Here is a 25,505-nt window from a genome sequence, read left to right on the forward strand (position 1 = left end):
CTACAGCAGCCGTTCTTGCTTGGGGTCCATATGTGAACCATGCAAACATCTCAGTCCAGTTATTGCCAGTTGTAACTGAGGAGGTACATCATACCCTCGGGAAGTTGGGATAAAGCTTATGAGAATCAGCAGGAAGTAAAAAGCCAGGAGACTCTTAACAGGGAGATGACATCTTCAGCGGTATGGGCTAATCCTCTTACAGGGAGACACCGGCAGTTCCAGGCTGTGAGACCTTTTGGTAATGGAGGATAGCCATATCTTTTCTGAGCCTCAAGTCTTCTGAGTTCTTGAGATTGATGAGAGTAGTGTGACCCTGATTCATATGGTGAGTTCCCTGAACCCCTACCCAGCTATGCCTCTTGCATAGCCATGTGCCCCTTGGCATAGTTTCCAGTCCTGAGGAAGGGGCATCTTTTGGCTGTCTTACTTTCAGAGGTGCCATTAAACACACACACACACCACAGTGGCCATGCTAGTTTTTTTTTTATTCCACTCTTATCTAACTGCAAACCCTGTGTAACTCACCATTGTTCTTTATTCTTACATTGCTGTTTGTCTCCACTCTTGCAACATGCCCTGACACTATTTACAGCTGTTACCACAACCACCCCCTGCTGCGGCTGCTACTACCACTAGGAAGGAGGGAGGAAGAGCAGCAGCTGACGTGCCTTGAGTGCTTACATGTGCCAAGCCCTGGATTCAGTGATTTGCATGTGTGACTTCATTTCAGCTTCATGTTGTGCGTGGGAAGTAGGTGCTATGACTTCCCGCTGAATGGCAGACCAGAGATTGAAGCATCTTTCAGACTCTCGATCTGAGCACTTAACACTGTACCAGTGTCTTCCCTGAATACTTAAGAATGAAATGACTCTGAAATTAAAACTGTTTCACTATTAACAGCTCAAATAAAACCTGAACAACAAAAACGCTTAAAACAGTGTACTTGAACAAGGACTCCCATTAATGTCATACCTTGTCATGACAGCTACCCTGAAAGTTTTGTTCATGAAGATCCTCGAAAAGAAAAAGTATAAAAGGAAGTGTGTAAAAGATGGAGATTTTTGTGAAATTTCTAGTTACTTCCAGGGGATTTTAAGTTTGGTGGCATAGGCTGTGAGCCCAGTCAAATTGAACTCCTATTTCTTTAACACAAGTATGTCTTGTCTACTGCTAACTACTGCTACACATCTCTACTTTGGGATGCTGTTCTGTGCTCAGGTTGTTGCATTTCTTCACAATGGAACTGGGAGAGGGGATGTGTTTTCTGAGAGTAGATCATCAATCTGTGGAGAAATCTGAGGAGGAGGAGTGTGCATCCCTGTGTGCATGCATGTATTCATGGGATTGGACAGACCTTCCCAAGACTGACCAGTGGAGACCAGTATACACAGCTACTGCCTAATGATCTGATCACGGTCTGCATGGCTCTTTCTTCTGGAGAACTCTTGGCATCTCCTGGAAACTGAAGGCTGGAGCAGGTGCTTCTGGCTCTGCCTGCCCTCACAGGTGCTTGTTCTCTGCCTCTTCATCTCGTCCTGGCTCAGCTGCCCAGAATGTACTGTGTCGCCAATTAGGTCCAAGGGGCCTTAAAAATCTTTCACAATAGTGATGTACTTGGCCAGCTCAATTGTCCACAGTTGCTGTCACTGTCTACAACTGCAGTTTAGAGATCCATTAGTGGCTAAAGTCTGGTGGGGTGGGTGTTTGTTTCCATAGCAGGAAGTCAACAGTCAGCGTTGCTCCTGGTCTCCTCATCTTTCCTTCCAGTTGGGGTGGAGCCGGGCGATGATTGCCGTGTTTATCTCTGAGGTAATGTTTTCTGGAGTTGCAGTGTTGGGTGGAGAAGGGTCTGGTTACCAGTAGCAATCTGCTAGGGTTGCTGGCCTACAAGCTGAAGGTGGGGACTCTGCCAATACTAGGAACTTTGGACTTCAGCCTAGTCTTTAGATTCTCTCTAGAAGATGCAGCCTGGGGACAAAGAGTTACCTTGAAAGAGGATAGTAATGATTTTTAAATTTTGAGGTTGTTTTGTTTTGTTTGTTTTTTGAGACAAGGTTTTTCTGTGTAGCATTCCCTGTCCTGGACCTCACTCTGTAGACAAAGCTGGCCTCAAACTGAGAGGTTCACCTGCATCTCCCTCCTGGGTGCTTGGATTAAAGGTGTGTGTCACCACTGCCTGGTTGATTTTTAAGTTTGGAGACACTGAATTAGCAGCATGACCAACTGAGAGAGAAGGCTGGCCAGGCGAGCAGACAGTGAAGCAAATGCTGGAACATGCTGCTGTCGTGTGGCTCGTTCCTTGGCCCCTATGTCTTCACTGAGCAGCTTGTTGGACACCTGGTCAGGTAATAGTTAGTGCCCTTGGTTCCCCGGGCTCTCCTGAAGACTCATTTTTCTAGGCAGCTGGCCAACTGGTAGGGTTTCTTGACACCTGGAGGTAGTGGTTCTATAATCCAGGTATGTAATCCACCCTCAGGTCTGAAATCATTTTACCTGCAATGGAGATTATAGTATGTGTCTCCCTATTATTTTTGAAATAAAATTTCTTAGTAAAATAATTTCAAACTTTAAAGCCATGTGTGTGTACGTATGTATGTATATATGTGCATTGTGCTTAGATATGGAAAGGAATCTTCAAGACTGCAGACACCTGTGTATAATTGAACCCTCACTGTAGCATCTAAAGAGGAACTCCATACTTTCCTCACATTTCCTCCTTAAATTGGTGACCCCTGGGCTCACGGGCACTGTGGCTTTCCACAAGTCCTTCCAGCTCTTCAATATTTAACTTGGTGAACAAGAACAGCATGCAAGGGCTTCCACGGGAGGAGTGACCTCCCTAGGTCTTCTTACTGCCTTCCCATCTTTTATTAATTAGATGTATACTATCTATTATGTGTCATATTAGAGCCCAGGCCTGTAGCTAACTGCAAAGATATAAAAACATGTTTCTGTCCTTGTTTATAGTCTGTGGAGGGAGAATAATATAGTGTTGTAAATGCCAGCAATTGAAAGTACTGTGTTTAACTTAGAAACTCAGCACATTCAAAGAATAGGAAAGAATACTGGTAACTTTTTGGTATGCTAAGGTTGGGGTTTCTCACCAAGGTATGATGATAGTTGAGCTAGGTATTAAAGAAGACCTTAGAAATTACCTTTTTAATACTGTGCTTACAAAAACATTCATTGTCAAACTATATTCTAGTGTCTCTAGTGCTAACCTTTGCTTTGGCTTTAAAAAAAACTTAATTCATTTGAGAGTTTTGTATGTTTTATTATATCTCCCCATCTCTTTCCCACCTCTTCAGAATTCCACATCATTCCCTAGCTATTCAACTTTATGTCTTTATGTCTTCAGAATTCCACATCATTCCCTAGCTATTCAACTTTATGTCTTTATGTCTTCAGAATTCCACATCATTCCCTAGCTATTCAACTTTGTCTTTTTTTTCTTTTTAAACCCTTCAAGATCAGTTTGTGCTGCTCAGATAGTCTTAGGTTAATGGTCTTCCCCCGGGATGATTGACTGAAGCAGGGTCTACACTCTTAGGGAAAACTGTCTTTTTCCCAGCACTTAACAATGGGCAGTGGCTCTTCATCTAGGGGTGGAATTATTTGCTCAATTCCCCTTCCCATGATGGAATTTGGTCTGACTTGGGCTGGCACAGGTTCCGTGCATGCTGTTGTAACCACTGTGAGTTAGTAAGTACAGCTGCCTGGTTGTGCCTAGAAGACAATGTTTCTTTGTCTTCCACCTCTGGCTCTTACTCTTTCTGCTCCCTCTTCCATCCCTGAGCCTTAAGAGGGAGGGTGAGGAATATATCTTCTCATTGGGATTGAGCATTCAGAAGTCTCTTACTCTCTGCATCTGGGCCATTAATGGGTCTCTGTGTTAGTCACCATCTACTGCAAATAGCAGCTTCTCAGAGAGATGCTTTGCTCTATGGCCATGGCGATAAGTCATTAGAAATTGGTTTAATATTATGTCTCTTTAGCAGTATAATAGTATGTCATCAAGTTTGCAACTACTGCTGGGGTAGAGAGGAGAGGGTGGATCTGGGAGGAGTTGGGGGTGTGGGAGCGAATTGGTCAAAATATGTTGTATGAACTTCTCAAAGAATTAATAAAGTACTTTAAAATTAATTAGCAATTAGTGAAGAAGATTTTAGGGCCTGCCAAGTGGCAATAGTGCTGGCAGGAGCTAGGAAACTCAAGAAATAGAAAGATGCCAAAAGCATTATTTTCTGTTTTGCCTTTGAGAAAGAGACATAAAATGCAGGAGGAAAGAAAAAGAAAAGCAGTTAAGCTCCTCCTCACAGTTAACACCTAGAAGCTCCTGGATTAGGTGGTCCACCAGGCAGAAGTACACCATCAAGACTTACATACATCAGGGGTGTTTCCTCAGTGTGGTATATTTAAATAATCACGTTCATTATGAACAACAACAAAATTAAGCATTTGAAACCAAAGGGAGATGGATCCCTACCAGCCACTTTAAAGATGGGTGCAGCAGCTAATACCTGTCTGTAATCCCGCACTAGGAGGCAGAGACATGCAGGCAGCTGCAGCTTGCTGGCTAGCAGCTAGCCCAGCCAAAACAGTGAGCGCCAGCTGCAGAGACTCTGTCTCAAAAGAAATAAGGTGGACAGCAACTGATGAAGACTCCTCATGTCAACCTCATGCATGTGCACCCACACACATGGTCATTCACCCACGCAAACATGTACACATACCTATGTCACACCTACCTACAAAAAAGAAAATTTGAGAGGCCAGAGAGGTGGCTTGGCAGTTAAGAACACTTGCTGCTCTTCAAGAGAACACTAGTTTGGTTCCCAGCATCATAGCTCACAACTGCCTGTAACTCCAGCTCTAGGGAAACTGATGGCTCTTTTTAGCCTCTGAGAGTCTCTGAACACGCATGCCACAAGTACTCTCAAGCCACAAGTACACACACACACACACACACACACGTAAAACCAGAAACAAATCTTTTTAAAATTTGATGCTGGGCTACTAGTTACTTAACTCTCAGTTGTTTAGGCAAATGACAATGGTAAAGACAGTTCAAGTATTTTAAATATGATTTCAAAATGCAGCCTATTGCCGGGCGTTGGTGGCGCAGGCCTTTAATCCCAGCACTCGGGAGGTAGAGGCAGGCTGATCTCTGTGAGTTTGAGACCAGCCTGGTCTACAAGAGCTAGTTCCAGGACAGGCTCCAAAGCTGCAGAGAAACCCTGTCTCAAAAAACCCTTCCCTTCCCTTCCCTTCCCTTCCCTTCCCTTCCCTTCCCTTCCCTTCCCTTCCCTTTGGAGAAGGGCCTATAGCATATTAAAGCCAGTCACAAGCGTTGCTATTTCACTTTAAACATTTTCATATGTATCTTTTAGAGAGGGGGGTGAGGGAGGAAGGGAGGGAGAGAGGGAGAGAGAGAGAGAGAGAGAGAGAGAGAGAGAGAGAGAGAGAGAGAGAATGAGAATAGCTTGGACTGCAGAGTGACAGTCGCCCACACCTCAATCTCACATGTGACCATTATGTATACTTCTTTAATGCCACTTAAATATTGCCCACTAGATTCTTCCCTTTCTTTTTATGGTTGTTTGTTTAAACTAGCATTTAGTCTGTAGCGTTTGGTTATTTTTCCCATAGGTCTTTTAATAAAAAAATTATCTTATTTTTTTCCTATAAAGTTGCTGTTCTTGTAGAATGTCCCTTGTCCTGGAGGTATCTGTGTAGTATTGAACTTATTTATGCCTCTGTCTTCTGGCATTTCTTTGAAAGTGACATAGCTTGAAGGCTTTTTAAGCTTTTTATTAACATCTAACTGTACTGAATAATGGGTTTCATTGTGCCATTTTCTGATGCTTTCACACACTTCATTGCCCTTTCTTGGTCCTGCTCCTTCCAATTTCCCTCCTTTCTCATCTTCTTTCTATTTTACTGCCGTGTGTGTGTGTGTGTGTGTGTGTGTGTGTGTGTGTGTGTGTGCGTGTTCGTTCCTGGGTTTGAATGTGTGTACCCATGTGAGGGAATGTGTGTTCCAGTCTATGTGTGCATGTGTGCACATGTGCGTGCACGTGTGTGTGTCTCAGTGAGGTTCATTAGGATAGCTTATATGAGCGTGGGACAGGACTCATTTTCAAGAGCTTGGGCACCTTACCAGTGACTACACCACTGAAGATGTTTCTCCCTCCTCCATCATCAAGCCTATAAATCCGGGTGGGGGGCCTGCTAAACAAACACCCACAGTGTTGACTAACCCAGTCTTGTGCAGGTAATCACAGCTCCTGTGCATTCAAAGTGTAATGTAACCTGTTTTTTTTTTAAATCGTTTCAGCTCTGTCTTTCAAAAAGAATCAAAACCTATACCATTTCAGTCGTGATTTCTTTTGTGTATTTGTTCAGCAAATATTTGTGTGCCTCCTCTGTTCAGGCACTGTTCTATATTATAACTATAAAGCTATATTAGTTATTTTCAGAGGCTCTCAGCTAGGTTTTCCACTTGTTCTGTAAAAGTGGCTGTTTCTTTTTTAATATAAACTTTTTAATTAATGTATAGCATATTCCCATGGTCCACGCTAAAAAATTCTATCTTTAGAAAATACCAAAATGGAGTCTTCTAGTTTTGTTTTATTGATTAATTTTTACTATTGCTGTGAGTGCCTGCACTCATGGTGTGTTTGTATAGGTGCACATGCCATGGTGTGTGGGGTGAGGGACAGAAGACAGCTTTGTGAAGTTAGTTCTCTCCTACTTTTGCACAGGTTCTGGGGCAGAGCTTAACTATCAGGCTTACGTGGTATCCACCGAGGGATTGCTCCAACCCCGAATAATTATATTTTTAATTTCATCCTTTGGAGGTGTCTGTCTGTATTTGCATGAGAACATGTATCTGTTCTAAAAGCACAAGTACTTGAAACATTATTTCTTTTCCTTGCTGGTTTTTGTTTGTTTTGCTTTGTTCTGTAATGATCAAAGCTGGCCTTTCTCTCATAGGCATTTCCTCTTTTTCCTTTCTCTGTTTGCCTTTTTCAACTTTGTAGTGTTTCTGGTTCCCCTAATTGTATTTTAGACTGACTTCTCTTTCATTTGTTTTATGTCTCAAGATGCCTGTTTGAGTTAAGAGTTTCTGTTGCTGAGAGAACAATGTGACCAAAAGCATCTTAGGGAGGAAAAGGTTTCCGTCCATCTCACACTTTCAGGGCACAGTTTATCACTGAGGGGACTCCAGGCAGGAGCTGATGCAGAGGCCTTGCGGTATGCTGTTTACTGGCTTGCTCAGCCTGCATTTACAGCACCCACCACCACCAGCCCAGGGATGGTCCCAACCCACAGCTGACTGTGCCCTCCCACATCTATCACTAAGCAAGAAAATACCCTGCAGCCCACTCTTATGGAAGCATTTTCTCAGTTGCGTGTCCCTCTTCTCAGATTGTCCTAGCATGTGTCAAGTTGATATAAAACTAGCTATCACAGTGCCTTAGGACAATGTTTTATTCTTCTACTCCTAGGCCAAAAATGTCCACAATCATGGTTGAAAGACACTTGCCCCCAGCAGTCACAGTGGTGGTGGCAGTAGCAGTAGTAGATGCTGGTGACACTAATCCCTGAAAAGCTTGGGTGGTGACAGAGTTCCCTATAGGTTCTCTGAATTTCCTAGTTCTCTTTTAACTTCCTTCTAGTACAACTTTATTTCTATTTAATTGCTCCTTTGAGAATTTCTGTCACTTTCTCAATGAAAATTTGCATTTCTACCACCGTATTGGTTTTTCATATGTTTTTCTGGGTTAGCCCCAGAATCTACCCTCATTTACAGCATGATTTCTAAGAGCAAGTGCTTCCCCAAAGTCCTCCCACGCAGGCTTTCTCGAGGTACCCACTCTGTGGGTAAACTGGACACTCCCTGTACGAGTGTTCCAACCTTAGAGAGCCGCGGTCCTTTCAGGTGTGCCCGAGAGCCAAATCAGCCTGAAAGTGCAGCATTCGCTCTCCTTGAGAGGGAAGCGTCTAATTAGAGTTGCCATGCCAACTTTGTTTTTCTACAGTGGACCAGACGTATTGATCTGAAGTTCAGGTTGACAGAACATGTGCGGTGTGAGTGACAGAGGCTATCATCCAATAGCTTAGAGTTGAGGCCCCACTTCCTCATAGCTCCTTTACTAACTTGTAAACCTCAAGATTTATTAAGCGCTTGTTCTGTGGAGAGCCTAGACACGTCCATGAATGACCAGAGTAAGAAACGCTAAACTCTCTCATAAACAGAATAACATTCAAATTTCTTACCTTTATCTTTCTAAACTGGACTCTGCCTGTATGTTTGACCCTCTCTCCCCCCACTTCACTTCATACCCACCACGTGGGCCACAGTGTGCCTCTAACACTCTGTTGCTACCTCAGGGCATTTCCTGTTCCTTCACTTCCTGTTTCCTCTGCCAGAAAACCTTTCCCCTGTTATTTACGTAGCTGATGCCACTTTATCAATGGTGTCAATTTAAAGGCACTTCCTCAGAGCTCTTTTCTTGATTGTATTAAAGGTAGCTTCTACATTTTGGACTTGCATAAGCCAAGTTTGACACTGTGGTAAATTAGTTTTGTAATTTTATTGCTGTTTTATCTCAGATTAGAATATGAGAGCGAAAACCTGACTTGTTCCCTACCAGATCTGCTAATACCTGTTGACTGACTGGATGAATGAGAGTCATTGCATTTTATGGTAATCAAGAAAGGCTTCATGGCCAAGCATTTTGAAATAGGCTTGACTAAGATCCTTGGCTGCTCAAGAGACTGAAGTAGGAGGATTTCAAGTTCAAAGTCTGCCTGGACTACAGAATGAGTCCAAGCCAGCCACAACAACTTAAGACCCTGTCTCAAAATATGAAATAAAGGGGCCTGGAGATAGAACTTACTGGTCTTGTTCTTGTCTAAAATGCACACAACTCAAGATTCCCAGTGCCACAAAGGAGAAAGGAGGGAAAGAAGAAGATGAAGGCTTCATGACTTGGCACCTCTTTAAGTATTTTTGATAAGGTGTAATTTTATGTGTGTATGCATGTGTATATGCGTGTATTTCTATATATGTAAAAATATTTAAATATATATATCATATTGGCCACCGGCATTTTATCTGTGAAGGAAGATTGATGTTAATAGATGATAGCAGTCAATATCATTAGTTGAGCAAGGGCATTTTAGAGAATCCACCTGAACTGTAGGGATGGTGCCAGTAGGAAAGTGAGCATGGAGGGTGCTGAATAGCTGGATTCAGAATGTAAAGGTAATAAAAAAAAAATAAGGTTTTTTATTAGGCGTCATTTTTTGAGACAGGGTCTTGTGTAGCTCAAACTAACCTTGAACCTATGATCCTCCTGCGTCAGCCTTCTGAGTACTAATATTAAGCACCATCATATCTGGCTATCTAGAAGCTGTTCTAATTAAATAAAATAAACAGTTTGATGTCTAGTTCCTTGAGTTCTTTGTATATTTTGGAGATCAGACCTCTGTCTGACGTGGGGTTGGTGAAGATCTTTTCCCATTCTATAGGCTGTCATTTTGTCTTGTTAACTGTGTCCTTGCTTTACAGAAGCTTCTCAGTTTCAGGAGGTCCCATTTATTAATTGTTTCTCTGTGTCTTTGCTACTGGGGTTATATTTAGGAAGTGGTCTCCTGTGCCAGTGTGTTCAAGTGTACTTCCCATTTTCTCTTCTATGAGGTTGTATGTAGTTGGATTTATGTTGAGGTCTTTGATCCATTTGGACTTTCTTCATTTATTTATTTGCTGGCATATACATTAGTTTTAGAAAAATACACTAATTCTTTTTTATTTGATGGTACATGAGCTGTTTCTATCATTACTTATTTTGTTATTTAACCTTGGCTTATCGTGCTTTCTCCCAAAAATTGTGTTTGGGGTGCTGCATTAAATTTTAATGGCTGCTGTTTGGGTGGTGGTGGACCACACCTTTAATCCTGGCACTCAGGAGGCAGAGGCAGGTGGATCTCTTGAGTTCAAGACCAACCTGGTCTACAGAATGAGTTTCAGGACAGCCAGGGATACATAAAGAAACCCTGTCTCAAAAAGCAAACAATAAAAAAAAAATTGTTTGTTAGAGGCTGTTCTAACAAGTTACCAACATCTATCAGTTTAAAATAGCCCAGGTTTATTGTCTTAAAGTCCTAAAGTTCAAGACCTAGTTGAGTCATTAGCAGTTAATCACAAGGGGCTGTATGACGTCCTGGAGACTGAGGTAGAAAATATTTCTCCTGGCTCATTCAGGCTGCTGAGAGAATTTAGGCTCTCTGTTAGATGACTGATATCAATGTCCGTAACTAGAAGTCTTTGGGTTTCTAGCACTTTCCCCTTCCCTAGCACAGAGCTCTCTTCTTCCGTCAGGGTCAGGAGTTGTTGGTACAGTTCCGTACACACTTCAGAGCTTTCGTAACCCCTCACATCTCCTCTCCCGCTCCCCTGCATTCTTCTTTCATTTAAAGATTCCCACAATTGAACTGTGCTGACCACATACTGGCTCGGGTGGGACCTCTTCCTCTTCCTCAAGACAGCAGAGCCTCTCAAATCTCAGCCCAATGAAACGTTAGAGGGGAGACATAATTTATTGAGAAAGGAGAAGTACATAGACTTAGTATTTTTACAATAATTCTGTTAAATGAGTTTGGTGTATTTCTAATTAATTTTTTTCCTCTAATTTATCCACAACAATCTATGCTATATTAGACATGATCCTGCCTTTTGCTGTGTTCCCTTATAACATGTCCTGGTCATTTTTCTAAACTGGAGTCTGTGGGTCACTCTTATTCATCTGTCTGGTGGCTACACAGTCCCCCAGTGGAAGATCACTGTGGTATATTTAGCTCCTCAGTCCGCCGATCTGAAGTGGTGTTTACATGCCTCCTCTTGTGGCTTGTCATTTAGTCTCCCACATTTAGCTTCAGTCCTGCCTTCCTGTGAGGCTAATGTCACTCAGATACACGATGCCCAATAGGTTTGTTATAGGTTGAATCTGCTCAAGCAGTGAACACACCTACAACTTAATAGTTTGAGGGCATGCTATGAGTGAACTTGAGGTTGTTCTTGCCCCAGTGAAATGAGGAAGCATCTAGAATGTGAGTTGCCCTGAGTTAGTAGCGGCCTGTGCTGACACACACTCTGTCTGGGTGGGAAATGGAGGTGCTGAGATGAGCCTTCACTCTTCCCTGATTGGCCGAAACCTCTGTGGGAAACTAGGAATTATCTGATGCTTAGAGCTGTAGGGTAGCCCAGAAGTTATGGGTGATCCCTGCCTCCCCCTCCATGACTATATGTGTCTGCACTGAGTTCTGTGGGAGTGTGCTTCTAGAGAATACCAGGACTGCTGAGCGTGTGTTGAAGTGAAGAGGTCCATTCTGTGTGTCCTTCCATGGAGTCAAGGTGCTATCACTTCATGTCCGTTGATACCACTGATGCAGTCCGTATGCATTTCTCTCATATAGAAACAGGACTGGTAATCATGTCATTCCCTTCTGTGCTATAAAAGTGCTCCATTAGTAAAGTTTGACTGTTTTGGTTTTGAATGCTTAAAAAAGCAATAGTATTCAAAATTTTCAAACAATCAAGAAAGCCATTTTGAAAAAAGTCACTGGACCATCTTCAATAATATTTGGCCAGTGAAAATGGCCTTGGCCTCACCTACAGTTACCAGAATCCATTCCCTTTCTGACTAAGTCTTTCTTCCTCTGTAAGAAAAAGAAGGGAAGCGGGAGGGAGAGTATATTCTTCTGAGCGGCAGGTCCTCAAGCCCTGTTCCCCTCGGCAGTAGATTGCCCTGTGGCTCCACCTCAGTCATGTCCTGTAGCCTTGCCTAGAAATGGTTAGGCCACCATTACTGTCATGGCTGTTAACTACCTATTTCAGAAATTTTAATTAAATAGTGTTTAGGATGATTTTTAATTAAAGATAATAAATAAGTCCTGCTTTTCAACAGCAGCTCTCCAGTTTTGCACAGGTGGCTGTTAACAGCGCACACCCCCACTATTCCATTATAAGTGGGCTATCTAATGAGGTAAGATGCCAAGTGATGGGAACCCATGGAATACATTTTGGGGGGTAAAATACTGACTACAGTTAGCGTCCTTAGTCCAAATTCCTACCTGTTCCTTTCCATCATCTTTTCTCCTCAACTTCCTCTCTGAAGCCTGCTCCCAAAAGGTCTCCTGCTTGCCATTAGCTTTGGGAAGATGGTGGGGAAGTGGGCATGTGCTGCCATCCGTTATCTGTGTCCAACTTGGGCAGTAGACTCAACCTATAGGCATTTGGTGGTTACCAGCTGCCGTCAGGTCTTCAGAAGCAAGGCACCTACCTGCAGTCCTAGCAGTGTGGCTCCATCCATCCTCCTTCCCTTCATCAGTCAACTCTGACGTGATCATGGTCTGTCCTCCTAGAAAGCTTCCAGGAGTTGTGGGGAGGGTGACTAAGGGCCTTGACGCAGGGGAGGGAAGGTAGTGGGCAAATAGAATTACATGGGCGATTGGCTCTTGAAGGTGGATCTGAACATCTGGAAGGCTGCACATCCCCAGATTGGGAGAACACCAGTTACATGTTAGCCGGAAAGGCTAGATAGACATCTTCATCTTGTGTGCTTGACAGTGATCCTCGCGCTAGGGCGGCCCATTGCACAGTTGGTCCATTGGGTCTGCAGCAGAACCAGCTACAGGATTTGGTTATTTTCAAAAGACACATGTCTCTTCCAGCTCTAAGAGAGTCTCTGAAAGGCATCCACATTGCCTACATGTGGTATGAAGGAGCAGAAGAAAGGGGAGATCCACTGCCTGGTACCACAGACCGCTTATACATTCTACAGATGATGTTCAAGAACAGGCCAGTTCCAACATTAGCCAAAATGGCATGCAAGCCAAACCAAAACAACAACAAAAATACCGACATTCACTTTATGAACTGCTTAATTGCCCATGTTAGTCACAAAGATAAAATCACTACAAGTGCTCCGCCTCTAAGTGCTGTTTTCCATGATGATGCGCACGAGCCAGCTGTCATTAAACATCAGCCATAGCACTATATCCTAAAGACATTGAATGTGACTTCTAAACATTCTCCTTGGGCTCGAGGCGTCTTATTTTAGTTCCTGAATGGTTTAGTTGTTGGACACATGTTTTTAATTAACTAGCAAGCAGTCAGTTGATACAGGCCCATTTGTGATAACTACAGATGTTGTAAGGATCATGGAACCAGACCTGCCTGCGCTGCTGCTCGCAACATAAACGTAGCTGGTCGGGTTTAGTTTGGTTTCCTTACAGAGCCTAGAATGGGACCAGGGCCTTGTTCATACTGGCCAGGCAAGGTCCTCCTGCTCACTCCTCTGTGTCTCCAGCAGTGTCTAAAATGTTTGTAAGCAAATTGCTTCGCTACTTTTCTTTGTCGGATTTAGGACTTCCACTTCTAGAACAGTGTCCCTCTGGGGAAGGACTGGGACGTCGGTGGTAGATTGTCTGCTTAGGACAAGTGAGAGTTAATTAAAAACATGAACCAATGAGGTCAGTCCCCAGCTGCAGGGAGCCGATTTGAATGGCTGCCATTACAAGATGGCATTTGGCCCCAGCCTCGCTTGATACCATAATAAAGGTTGCAGTTCTTCCACCAGAAAACAGGATACGTTGTTGTGATCTAGCTGCCCACACTTCCCCTGACCGGCAGGGGAACTTCCTTGTGGTCTGTAATTGACAGGTATATTCCCCTGCTTTCTTTCCAGCCGGTGGGTCTCCAGAAAAGCAGTTAAAGTATCAAAGTAGCAAAGGTTGCTAGGCAGACTCCCTATATAAGCAGCTGCAAATCAGAGCTCGGGGCCCCTTGCTTTCTGCTCTCCCTTCAACCAAGAGGCTCCAATAAAGCGTGATTTGAGAAGAATCCTCGTCTGGTGGCTGTTCTTTCCTGCTGGTCAGGGAGTTCGCTGCACCCAGCATCAGTATACATAAATAAGAAACATGCCTAAAGGATGGTCAAGATACTACCTTAGGCCTCTGTGGATAGCCCAGAGGTCACACAGTCTTTGAAGGTTTGGCCAGAATGCCATAAAGAAACAAATGCTCCTTTGCTAAGTACAAGACCAGCCTCAAGTTAACAGCAAAACCAACATTTTGTTTCTTCATTTTCCTATTAAGCTCTGGGTTGCTGATTGAAGCAGAATTCCAATGTTTTGACATACCACCACATTGTTAACATGATAGGGAGGATTTGATTATGGGAGAACAAGCCCCCCAAATGGTCATTTTGCACGCGCGCGCGCACACACACACACACACACACACACACACGCACGCACGCACTCACGCACACCCTGTGGCTTCCCTTGCTTCTCAAGGCAGTGTGTAGTTGCATTCCTCCATTTGATGTGGTTCTCCCTCCAGTGCCAAACAGGGCCATGTGGGAAAATGATGACACTGCAGAAAAAGAGGGTGGCGGTGACCTGCTTAGTAACAAGAGAAATAAAACAGATCTTAGGAGTCGAAGCCAAAAATACCTGCTTCTCTGTGCAGGCAGGAGAAAGAAACCGTTCTCTCTGTGATGGGGAAAGGCCAGGCTCTGCCAGCAGCTGGTGCCTTGGAGACCAAGCAAGGGCGAGCCAGGAAAGCCATGGGCTGGTGTAGGTGAGAGGGCAGCTGCTTGAGAAAGGGCGTGGGTTCCTCAGCTCGAGGGGGTGGGGCACCCAGGGAAGAGGCGCAAGGAGCCAAGGCCGCCTTCCAGCCTAGACACTGAACGCCTTTCAACATCTTGTCATTTCAACACTGCAGTGTTGGAGGCGCGGCCTAGAGAAGCGTCACAGTTTAGAAGACGCAAAAGATGTCCACAGAGGAGCAGGTTCCCTTGGTTTACAACTCTACGGCTGGACAGCTTTTCTATTGTGTGGTTTGTGACTACCCAAAGTGACATTTTCGGAGTTTTAAAATTATCTCTTTTTGCACTGTGAAAAGAGCATATATGATTCATCTTAATATTTCTGAGGATCAGTCACCAGCTAACAGCTAGTATTTTGGGTGGGAGGCAAGCTTTTGTAGGCAGCTTTTTCACCTAACATAGAAGTAAAAAACACCAGAATATGTCTCAAACTTCGTTCGGAATCATATAAATAGCTCTCTCTTGCACAGTTGCAATCTAGTGCCATCGTAAGAACTCCCACGGTTCATGAGCTGCCTCGTGTGCTCCTCACCCATGCCCAGAGAAGCTCACGCTGCCCCAACACTAACAGTTCCGAGGAGGCCCGACAGGGGGGCCTGGCTTTTGTTGCTGCGAATATTCCCATCCTGGGCCTTTTGCCTGAGTCTCTTCTTCAGTGTTTCCGGTTTTGTTTTTTTTTACCTTTTGTTTTAGCATCTGTAGAACAATCCTAAATCAAGAGTCCAAAAGCTGTGGCCCACCTGCTAAGAATGACTTTTATGTTTTTCCATGGTTAGAAAAGCATGTAAAGAAGTATGTTTTATAGCTTGTAAAAACTGTATGGAATTCAATTTTCTATAGCTATAAATAAAGCTGCATTGGAACACAGCCATGCACATTCGTTTACATATCTTCTAAAGCAGCAGAAGCAATATTTATTAGCTAACTCTTCACCAAAAATGTTTGCTGACCCCTACACTCTTAAGCCTTCCTTCCCATCATAACCGTTTCAGAATGTCTGTTAGTTTTGGTGTTCACTGGGGAAATTCGGCATCAGCTTCCACTGTAGCCATCTGATTTCAGGTTGAGTGTTTCTTATCTGAAAGGCTTGGGACTGAAGTGTGTCAGAATTTTTTCTTAATATTTTAGAATATTTCCTTATGCATAAAGATGGGACCCAAGTCTAACAGGAAATTAATTTAATTTCATTTGTACCTTATTAAACATAGTTTGAAATTAGTCTTATATAATAATTTTAGTGTACCGGTGTGTGTGTACTTACATTATTTGTATAATCTATACATAATGGGAGGCCAGAAGAGAATGTCTGCCTTAATCTCTTGGAACAGGGCCTCTCACTCTACCTGGGTCTAGACTGGTGGCCACAAGCCCCAGTGATCCTCCTGTCTCAGCCACCCACAGTGCTTGGGTTACAAGCATATGCAGCCATACCCAGTCTTCATGTCCGAGCCGGGGGGTTGAATTAGGGTTTTCATACACGCTCAGCAAACTACTTTTACCCCACTGAGCTATGTCCTCAGCCCTGTGCCTGTGTTTTACCTGCAGCTTGTTGGGTGAGATTGGGCATGGAATCCTCCACCGGGGCATCAGTTGTCACTTAAAAAGCTTCCAGTTTTGCAGCATTTGGGATTTTAGGTTTTCAGATTAAGAATGTTCAACTTATATTACAAATATTTATTGGACACCCAGTACAGTTTGTCATTATTCTTGTTTCTGGGGTTACTCGTGTAAACAAAATTCACAAAGTTCCCCATTCTGGAAGAATTTGCATTCTAATAAATAATGGTCAGGAAAGTCAATGGCAAATTAGTATAGCAAACAGGGTGTCTTTTGGGGGTACAGGCCTTAGGAAGAAGCACAACAGAAAGGGTACAGCCAGGTTCAGTGAGAAGACGGAGGAGGGAGAAAACCCCAAACTTGACTGGGAAGAGAAGAGTGAGGACAGTCCTAAACGGGTAGTGAGCCAGGCGGGCGGTGGTAGAGAGTTGGTCCCGGCTCACTGAACATGGCCTGTCAGAGAAGAGGCCCGGGGGTGGGAGTGGTGGCTGAGGCTTTCCATTGAGGAACTAAGAGGCAAGAGTTGTCATTACTGAAGGAACCGCTGATTGATTAGGCAGGGTTTGCTGTCAATCCGTTGAAGTATATTATCTGGGTCCTGATTATAATACCAGTCTGATCTAGAGTTATAGATTTGGAAGTTGTCAAAACAAAGGAGAAAGTTAAGTAATAAGGTTGCTGATGATTCATTCTAGAAGCCCTGAGTTCTTTATCTCTACAATCTCACTCCCTCTGGGACTAAACAGAGCTTTTCTTAACCTCATCTTGTTTCTAATTTACCATAGTAGGCATCTGGATCCGCCATCATCCTTCTTGTTTCCTCTCTAGACACAGTCCTCTACTCTGTAGATAGCCTGCCCAGTCTGAGGAGTTATGTCTTTCTCCGGATGGCCCAAGACACATGGTCTGCCATCTGCAATGTATTCCCTGCTTTTGATCCACAATTTTGCCTTGCTGGTGGGTTTTTTTTGTTGGTTGTTTTAATGTAGATGTATATACTGGGAGTAAGCATATGTAACCATGTACAATCAGATGCCCATGGGGGATAGAAGAGGGTGTCATAGCCTCTAGAACTGGAGTTACAGGTGGTTGTGAGCTATCCAGTGTGGGTTCTGGAAACTGAGCCTGGGTTCTCTGCAAGAACAGCCGGTGTTCTTGACTGCTGAGACATCTCAGTACCCTTCTCCGCCTTGTTTTGGTGGTGGTTGTATTTGTTTTGCTTTGGCTTGGGTTTGGGTTTGGGTTTTTTTTGGGGGGGGGGCAGAGTCTCAATATGTGGTTTTGGCAGGCCTGAGACTTACTGTGTAATCCAGTCTGACCTAACGCTCGTGGCAGTTCCTTTCAGACACTCCTGAAGCTTCTGGGTTGGGAGGTAGATTTGCTCTCCCCACCTCTGCCTGTGTCCCTGTCTGAACATGGTCAGAGTGAAGAGCGCCAGCTGCAGCAGGTGTGCGCTGGCACCGCCTGAGTGGGTGGGAAATGACCCCATCTCAGACCCGCCGGACCTAATGCATTCGTTTCCCTCTCTGGGGGGCGGGGCTGGGTTTGTGAATCTTTAACAAGCTCCCCAGATTATTCTTAAACAAACACGGAAACTACCAGTGCAGAGAAACTTTTCAAGCCCAGTTTTGTTTCCAGTTTGGGTAGGTTCTCTCCACCCCCGACCTCAGCTTTCTCCTCTCCGGTGCTGTTTGAGCACTCAACTACTTTGTGAGAAATCAAGCAAGGTGCACCCCGTGGAAACAAACTGTAAAGTGAAGAGCGCCAGTTCCTGGGCTAATCTCATTTTCTGGTGTCTTTTCATTTGGGTATGCAGGCCAGGCTCCAGCAACCTCTACATTAGTCCTTTGAGCCCAGGTCAGGTAATGCGTGTGCATGCCCTAGGAGCCTTCAGCAAACACCACTGAGCCGGAGGCAGGTGGATGCTCTCTCCTCTGGGGCAAAGGTTTGCCTCTTGTTCCCTGCATCTGCCTTTGGATGCCCTTCAAACCTGTTTTTGTGAGGTGAGGAGTTGTTGGGAAAAGATAAATTAGGTTTGAGTAACTACTGAATGTATCCAATAAAAATGTTTCAAAGCTAGTTCATAGAAAAAGTCACCTGGCTCCACATAGTACGGGAGCATTAAGCCATCCTGGGGCAGTGCAGATTTGTAAATGTGTAACAAATTGAAAGTAAATTTACTCATACCTGGCCAGTAGTATTTTATTACTTTTCAACATTGTGATTGAATTGACTATAGTTCATAGGCCAGGAGTAGGTGCTGCAGCAAGGGGAAAAACTTTTCCCAACCTTCCCTTATTGTGTCTCTAGTGGCCGAGCATCATCTAAGTCATTTCTACCAAGTCTTCCTAGGACAGGTCTACCAAGCCCATTATTGTTTTGGGGTCTTTCCTTAAAGTGCTTTTTCACATGCTAACAGAATCCTGATGGCAGACATCTGTTAAGATTACTGCCCCTTTAAAGGCTTTTGTGAAATGCTTAACCAACTTAAGAAAGCGCGTTACTGAACAACGCCTTGGTTAGGGCTTGTGTTGCTAGACAGACTGTTTGCAGTTAATGTAGTTCCATCTCTGTGTCCTTTAAATGCAAACGTTTCTTGCTTGTGGTCCACTGGCAAGGGTCAGGGCCTCGAATCTGCTGGTCTGATCTATATGGCTGTCTTGGGTTCTCAAGAGTTTCTTTTTTTTTTTCTGGAATAAGAAAGGCTTTCTTTTTTTGCTTCAGATCTGGCACTTGGTTAAGTTTAGTAAGGTTTCCTGGAAAAAGCCTCAAGGGCTTTGTCATCACCGGACGCACTCAAGCTACATGTAGAAGCAGAGATTGGTCTGTGTGTTGGGGAATTTTGAAGTGCCAAATGTGGTAACCGAAAATCTGAGAGTGGAGCAGATTAACACTGGAGTTAGATGTGTCTGCCATCACCACCTTGTGTGCCTTAGAGGGGTCCTGTAGCTTATTCACCTTCCAGCTTTCTCATCTGTAAGATAAAATAGCCCTTTGTGTGTTCATTACTTTTTGGTCCCTGGAGCAAAATCAGTTTAAGGAAGGAAAGGTTTTCTTTGGCTTACAGTTTAAAGGCATACAGTCCATCATGGCAAGGAGGGAGCAGAAGGTGCTGGTTACATTGTGTCCACAGTCAGGAGCCTGAGCATGGCTACTTGTGCTTAGATATCTTTCCTTCCTATCCAGTCCAGGACACTAACCCATGGAATGCTACTGCCCACATTAGAATTATTCTATTCTAGAGAACCTCTCAGAAATATACCCAGAGATTTGTTTCCATCGTGATTCTAAATTCTGTCAGATTAACAATCAAGTTAGCCATTGCCCCACTCCTGATGTAGGCATGATGCATGCGTGGTCAGTGTTCAGTAAGTGGAGTTAGTCTGCCTTCTGTGCCATGGGGAGTTCATGTGCAAACTAACTTCCTTTGGTTGCTGGTGCGGAAGAATTGTCTGTATTCTGTCAATCATGTTATAAATAAACGCTGATTGGCCAGGCAGGAAATATAGGCCAGAAAACCAGACAGGAAGTAGAAATTATGTAATGAGAACAGGAGAATTCTGGGAAGGAGGAAGTTGATTCCGACCACTCCTGCCCAGACCACTGAAGCAGCAGGATGTGATCTGCCCCACTGAAAAAAGGTACTGAGCTACATGGCTAACATAGATCAGAAAAATGGGTTAATCAAGATGTGAGAGTTAGCCAGTGAGAGGCTAGAACTTTGTAGACCAGGTAGGCCTCAAACTCACAGACATCCACCTGCCTCTGTCTGTTCCTTATCTATATACTAACAGTAGTATGTGATCAAAACTGTCTGTAATGGTTCTACCCATTGAGTTTATCACCTTGTTTGCCATATTACCCTTTCTTAGTTTAACATGTCACAGCTAACCTAGTAGGATTAGAATAATCCATATAAATAGCACACACATATCCATACACATATGCATATTTTCTAGATCTGTTGTTAGCCCTTCCTTCACTTTATGGTTTCATTTCAATTTTAAGTCATATCAAGAGTCTCTTGATCTTCAGTTAAGAAAATTAGGGTCTAATACAATATGGAAAGATCCTATTGTGCATGGAAGAAGAAGAAGAAGGAGAAGGAGAAGGAGAAGGAGAAGGAGAAGGAGAAGGAGAAGGAGAAGGAGAAGGAGAAGGAGAAGGAGAAGGAGAAGGAGAAGGAGAAGGAGAAGGAGAAGGAGAAGGAGAAGGAGAAGAAGAAGAAGAAGAAGAAGAAGAAGAAGAAGAAGAAGAAGAAGAAGAAGAAGAAGAAGAAGAAGAAGAAGAAGAAGAAAGACAGATCAGAGTGAGTCCTCAAAATCACAAGTAGGGGAAATCTGAGGAGCCACACTGGGTGGGAGGCTCCCAGTGGCATTGGTGCAGGGCTGTCTACACAAGTCTGTAGTAAAGCTAAACACATTCCATTGCTTACTTGGGATGCTGTATTCTATTTCTTGCTTCTCAATTTTAGAGAAACAAATGAAAATGGAAATGTTCTGAGATAATGACGATGATTAGGCACCCAGAAAATGTTCCTCTTTGGAGCAAAGTCTGAAGAAACTTAAACTGTTGAATTCAATTTCTAAGATGTTTATGGAATTATTAAAAGGACAATTAAAAAGATGAAGACATACGTTGTGGGTACTGTCAATTGGCTGTTCTCTGCTTAGGAATGCATGAAAAGTATGCATGAAAAGAACTCCAATGGCAACCTGTATCATGAGGGGGCCTGGCTTGTTTGTAGGGGGCTGTTCTTCAAGACCGAGACCTGCACTGTAGCCCAGGTTTGCCCAGAACTCACTGCATATCCTCAGCTAACCTCAAACTCATATAGCTTCCCCCACCTCAGCCTTCTAAATCCTGAGATTACAGAGTGCACCACCACCACCACCCCCAGTTTAGGGAGTAATCTTTTTTTTTTCCCTGAGACAGAGTTTCTCTTTGTAGCCCTGGCTGTTCTTGGACTCTCTTTGTAGACCAGGCAGGCCTCAAACTCACAGACATCCACCTGCCTCTGGCTCCAGAGTGCTGGGATTAAATTAGGAGTAATCTGTAAAGCATTCAATATTGGGGCCAGGGAGAGGGCTCAGCACTTGCTGCTCTTCAAGAGCAGCTCACAGCCATCTGTAACCTCGCTTCCAGGGGATCCTAAGCCCTCTTCAGGCTCCAGGCATGCACTTTGTACACAGACAAACATGCAAGCAAAACACCCATACAAAAGACAGACTCGTCTTTCTATAAAAGATTTCCTAATGAAACAGGACATAGGCTTTAGAACCAGGACGAGATCAGGCATTGTAATGTAGTTGTGCATTGTAATTGGTCCTTTTGGATAAGACACTGAAACTTTGAACCTCACTTTGTTCACCTGTGAATGGGTCTAGTTAAGTCTGGTTGTCGGGGTTGTTAATGGAGTTTAGATATCATAAAATGCCCGGCCAAAATAGGTACCCATTGAACATCAGTGTCTTGTAACAACTGTTCTGGCATGACTCCAGAAAATATACTCTGATACCATGGAGTGCCCTGGCATTCCTCTGCCTTACAGGGTTTTGCTGTGATGTCCCGGTCACATGTTTATTTGGGGAAATGACACCTTTAAAATGTTAAGCAGACTGTTGATATTTGTTGGCTGTACTCCTGTCGTCTTTCCTTCAGCTTGGCGCTATAGGCAGCCTGCCTCCCGTTTCCATGCATGCGCCTTCCACACTCATCACAACTATGCTGTGGAGAAGGCAGCCTGGAGAGCTCCCAGTCCCTCGGTCAAGTCCCAAGTCAAGAGCATTATCAGAGGATGGTCCCAGGTGTCCCTGAAAGGGCCTGTCCTTACCACTAGGCATGGAGTACTCAGCTCAGAGCCATTCTAGTATTTTCTTTTGGAATGCTTGGTGATGTTTGAATATTAATATAACCCCTGTTGTTAATTTAATCCTTTTACTGCCTTGAATGATGATCTGTTTTTTGCTTGTTTGTTGTTGTCGTTGTTGTTGTTTTTCGAACAAGGTTTCTCTGTAGTTTTGGAGCCTGTCCTGGAACTAGCTCTTGTAGACCAGGCTGGCCTCGAACTCACAGAGATCCGCCTGCCTCTGCCTCCCGAGTGCTTGGGATTAAAGGTGTGCACCACCACAGCCCAGCTAATGATGATCTGTTTTAAGAGCAGTGTTATCTCTGTTGTACCTAGGGGCAAGAACAATGACTGTGCGTCCCTCACCAACCTGGGTTCCTCCCATCTAAAGGATATTTTCTTCATTTTACTCGGGAGTTGCTGTTTCCTTGAGGGTCAGTGTCAAACCCCATTGTCCTAAGTCAGGCTTTCAGACAGGCTGGCTCCCTGCATTTTGTCACATCAAAAAAATTCCCTTCTGTTGTCACACTGCGGCCAAGTCAGGCCTTCAATAGTAGAGACACCCTGACTAAGATTCACGAAAGACTCTATCAGTTTCATTTGATGAAAACGAATCTGTTAATTGTCAGAAGCAGGTGCTCTGATTATCTTTTAGAGCTGAGGAGATAGCTGGAATTGCCTTTTTGGTTACCTTTTGTTCTATTCAACTAACTCTGCTGGATGAAAAGATTTTCAGACTCTGACTTTCAAATTTATACATACCAATTTAGTTTCATCTCTAAGAATTAGCACTTACTTCAAGTTACATTTTAATCCATGAAAACTGACTCAGAAGGTGCTTCTTCATCAAAACATTGCTTTCACCCCTCTCCCAGCTTCAGCCTGAGCCCTGCCATCCCTACAGCACTTCCTCCCCCTCTCACCCCATCTCTCCGTGCTGCACTGCAGAGATCTTAGCCCAACTCCGCTCCACCAGGAGCCTGCTATTTAGGGTTAGTCCTGCCTTCTCCCCACCAGCCCAAGTCCTTGACAGAATCTGAACGAGTAAGTCCCGGAATCTCTTCTGCACAGGGTGAGTTTTCCTTATGTTCAGCACAGTATTGTTGTTGTTCGTTCATCAATATCAAACATTTGGCGCTCACAAACCATTCCTTCTACCTTCTATCCTTTGAAAATATAATAGTGTTTTTATTTCATCGCATCAGCATCAGTCTTTGTTTATTTCCATGATCCGGGCAACATTGAGGCTCTGACCAGCCTGTTAAATATTTCCCCACGAGGTGGCTATTGGCATATGAAACAGCAGCACTTATCAGTGTGTGACACTGGGCCTTAGGTCATGTATCCTGACACGCTAAGAAAGTTAAACGAGTGGTGAAGCTAGCATCTTTTTTTGTTTTGTTTTTCAAGACAGGATTTCTCTGTGTAACAGCCTTGGCTGTCCTGGAACTAGCTCTGTAGATCTGACAGGCTTCGAACTCACAGAGATCACCTTCCCCTGCCTCCTGAGTACTGGGATTAAAGGCGTGCGCCACCACTGCCTATCACAAGCATTCTTTTAAAATGAGCCCAGTTAAAACTCTTTTTCATAACATCTCACAGCTAAGTGGTTCAAAGGTAAATTCCAAGAGTGGTCAGTTCATCGCATCCCAAATCAGGCAAATCTGGTTGTTGAGGTGTGGGTGAGTGCTGCTGGAGTATGGAGATAAGAGGAATGCTGGCCCACCTGCTCTGCAGATGAGTGCTCCTGGAGATAGCCCTGCACCTCCGTATCTGCTTCAGTGATCTTCCGAGTGCCTCGGGATCTTTCTCCCCATCAACATCCTGCCCTGAGGACTTCAGCAGCCACACCAGCTGTTCTTCCCAACCCTGTAGCCCTTTATGATTAAATTAACCCTCCTCTCAGGAAGCAAAGTATGTCAGCAAAATATGAGGGGTGCTAGTGCAAGCATATAGACCTGCCTTCTAATCTTGGTTTGACCGCTGACTAGTTGTGCAAACCTGAGATAATTTCCTGTGCCCTCCAAGCCTTGCTTTCCTAACCTATAAAGTTAGAGCAATTCTCTCTTCAAGCTGTAGGAAAGGCTAAATTAGACAATGTGATGGAAGAGCAACAAGTATCAGTTCTTGATAACCAGAGAAATGGGCCTGGCAGCAAGAGTAGAGTCTTCATACCTCTTTCATTACAGCACCATAAGCAGTTTTTGTTTGTGGCCTTTTTTCCAGAATGACACAATTCAAACACAGAATAAGAAAGTGAGAGAGATAGAGATAGATAAAGGAGGGGAGAAGAGAGAAACTGGAGGATTGCCTGCAGACTATTTTCCTTTTATACAATTTAACAAATGGTTAAGGAGCTGTCCTGTATATACAAGCCAAAAGCCCACTGCAGTCAGTCAGTTCCAGGAAACTCTCCAAATTAGTTTACCTGTTTTGGAAATTTTGTAATACCAATGATCATTTATCTGAGTAAGCTGTGAGTTGCCTGGATCTTACTTTAGTTTTCTACATTATATGTATATTTAACCAGTAATCAAAAGCCATAAATATTGAACTCTTGTTAGTGCAGCAGAATGAATTAAAATATAGGCATTTAGTGATAACGTGAAGCTCATAGTCCCAATCCCATTAACCCAAGTCAGCTGGCAGCCAGGCTGTGATGCGACGCCAAGTCTGCTTGGGGCGTCATGGCCTCCCTTGTCTCGGCTCTAAGACAAGTCCCTTGTGCTTTTGTTCTTTCAGTGCACTCGGCGGCTCCTCAGCTCTTCATATCCCTGCTTTCCCAGGAGAAGGATGTCTCATTGATTATGTGCCGCAAGTGTGCCACCTGCTCACCAACAAGGTAAAAGCAAGTCCCTGACCTGTGCCCTGTAAGAGTCCCTCCTTAATGGATCATGCTCCACTGTTGCTAGGTCCTAAAATCTTTCTCAGGGGAGGGGGTAAAAAAGCCTTTGTCAACAACCACAGATGCTGGAAGTCAGGTAGAAGATTTAAAGCAGACTCGTTTGTTTAATAACAGGGAAAAACTTACATACCCTCCCAGCACCCAAGCTGTATGACAGTTGACAGTTGACATTACATGTTTGTCTCGCATTGGCTAGGCACGACGGGACCTTTGACAACTCCAGGCAGACTCCAGGTTGGCTACTTTTGGTCTGGCAGGCCTTTTCTTCCCACATATCCACCCTTTTTGATTTATCACATAGGGCACTCAGCGGGAGCCAGAGTTCTTTGCTCGGGCCTTGTTGATTGTGCCTATCTTAGGTTGGCCTGCCGAACAAACTCTTACCCATCTTTGACTACCAGCTCTCGAAGAGCATTCATTCCTGGAGAGCTGTCAGGGTGAGGGATACTAGGCAGTAGCCTTTTGAATTACAAATAACCAGACCTGCGCAACCTCCTGTGGAAGCCTGCCAGACC

General features: G+C 44.0%; 1 protein-coding gene across 1 annotated transcript in view; it reads left to right on the forward strand.

The window, feature by feature from the left end:
• Babam2 (BRISC and BRCA1 A complex member 2) overlaps positions 1 to 25,505 on the forward strand; it is a 313,631-nt gene that overhangs the window by 284,834 nt on the left and 3,292 nt on the right. Inside the window, exon 8 of the mRNA XM_050132036.1 lies at positions 24,828 to 24,927. Within this exon, the coding sequence (XP_049987993.1) occupies positions 24,828 to 24,927 (100 nt within the window). The remainder of the gene's footprint in view (positions 1 to 24,827; positions 24,928 to 25,505) is intronic.

Source organism: Alexandromys fortis, unplaced genomic scaffold (assembly GCF_014885135.2).
Source record: "Alexandromys fortis isolate MF-2015 unplaced genomic scaffold, M_Fortis_MF-2015_v1.1 scaffold_362, whole genome shotgun sequence".
Taxonomy (NCBI): domain Eukaryota; kingdom Metazoa; phylum Chordata; class Mammalia; order Rodentia; family Cricetidae; genus Alexandromys; species Alexandromys fortis.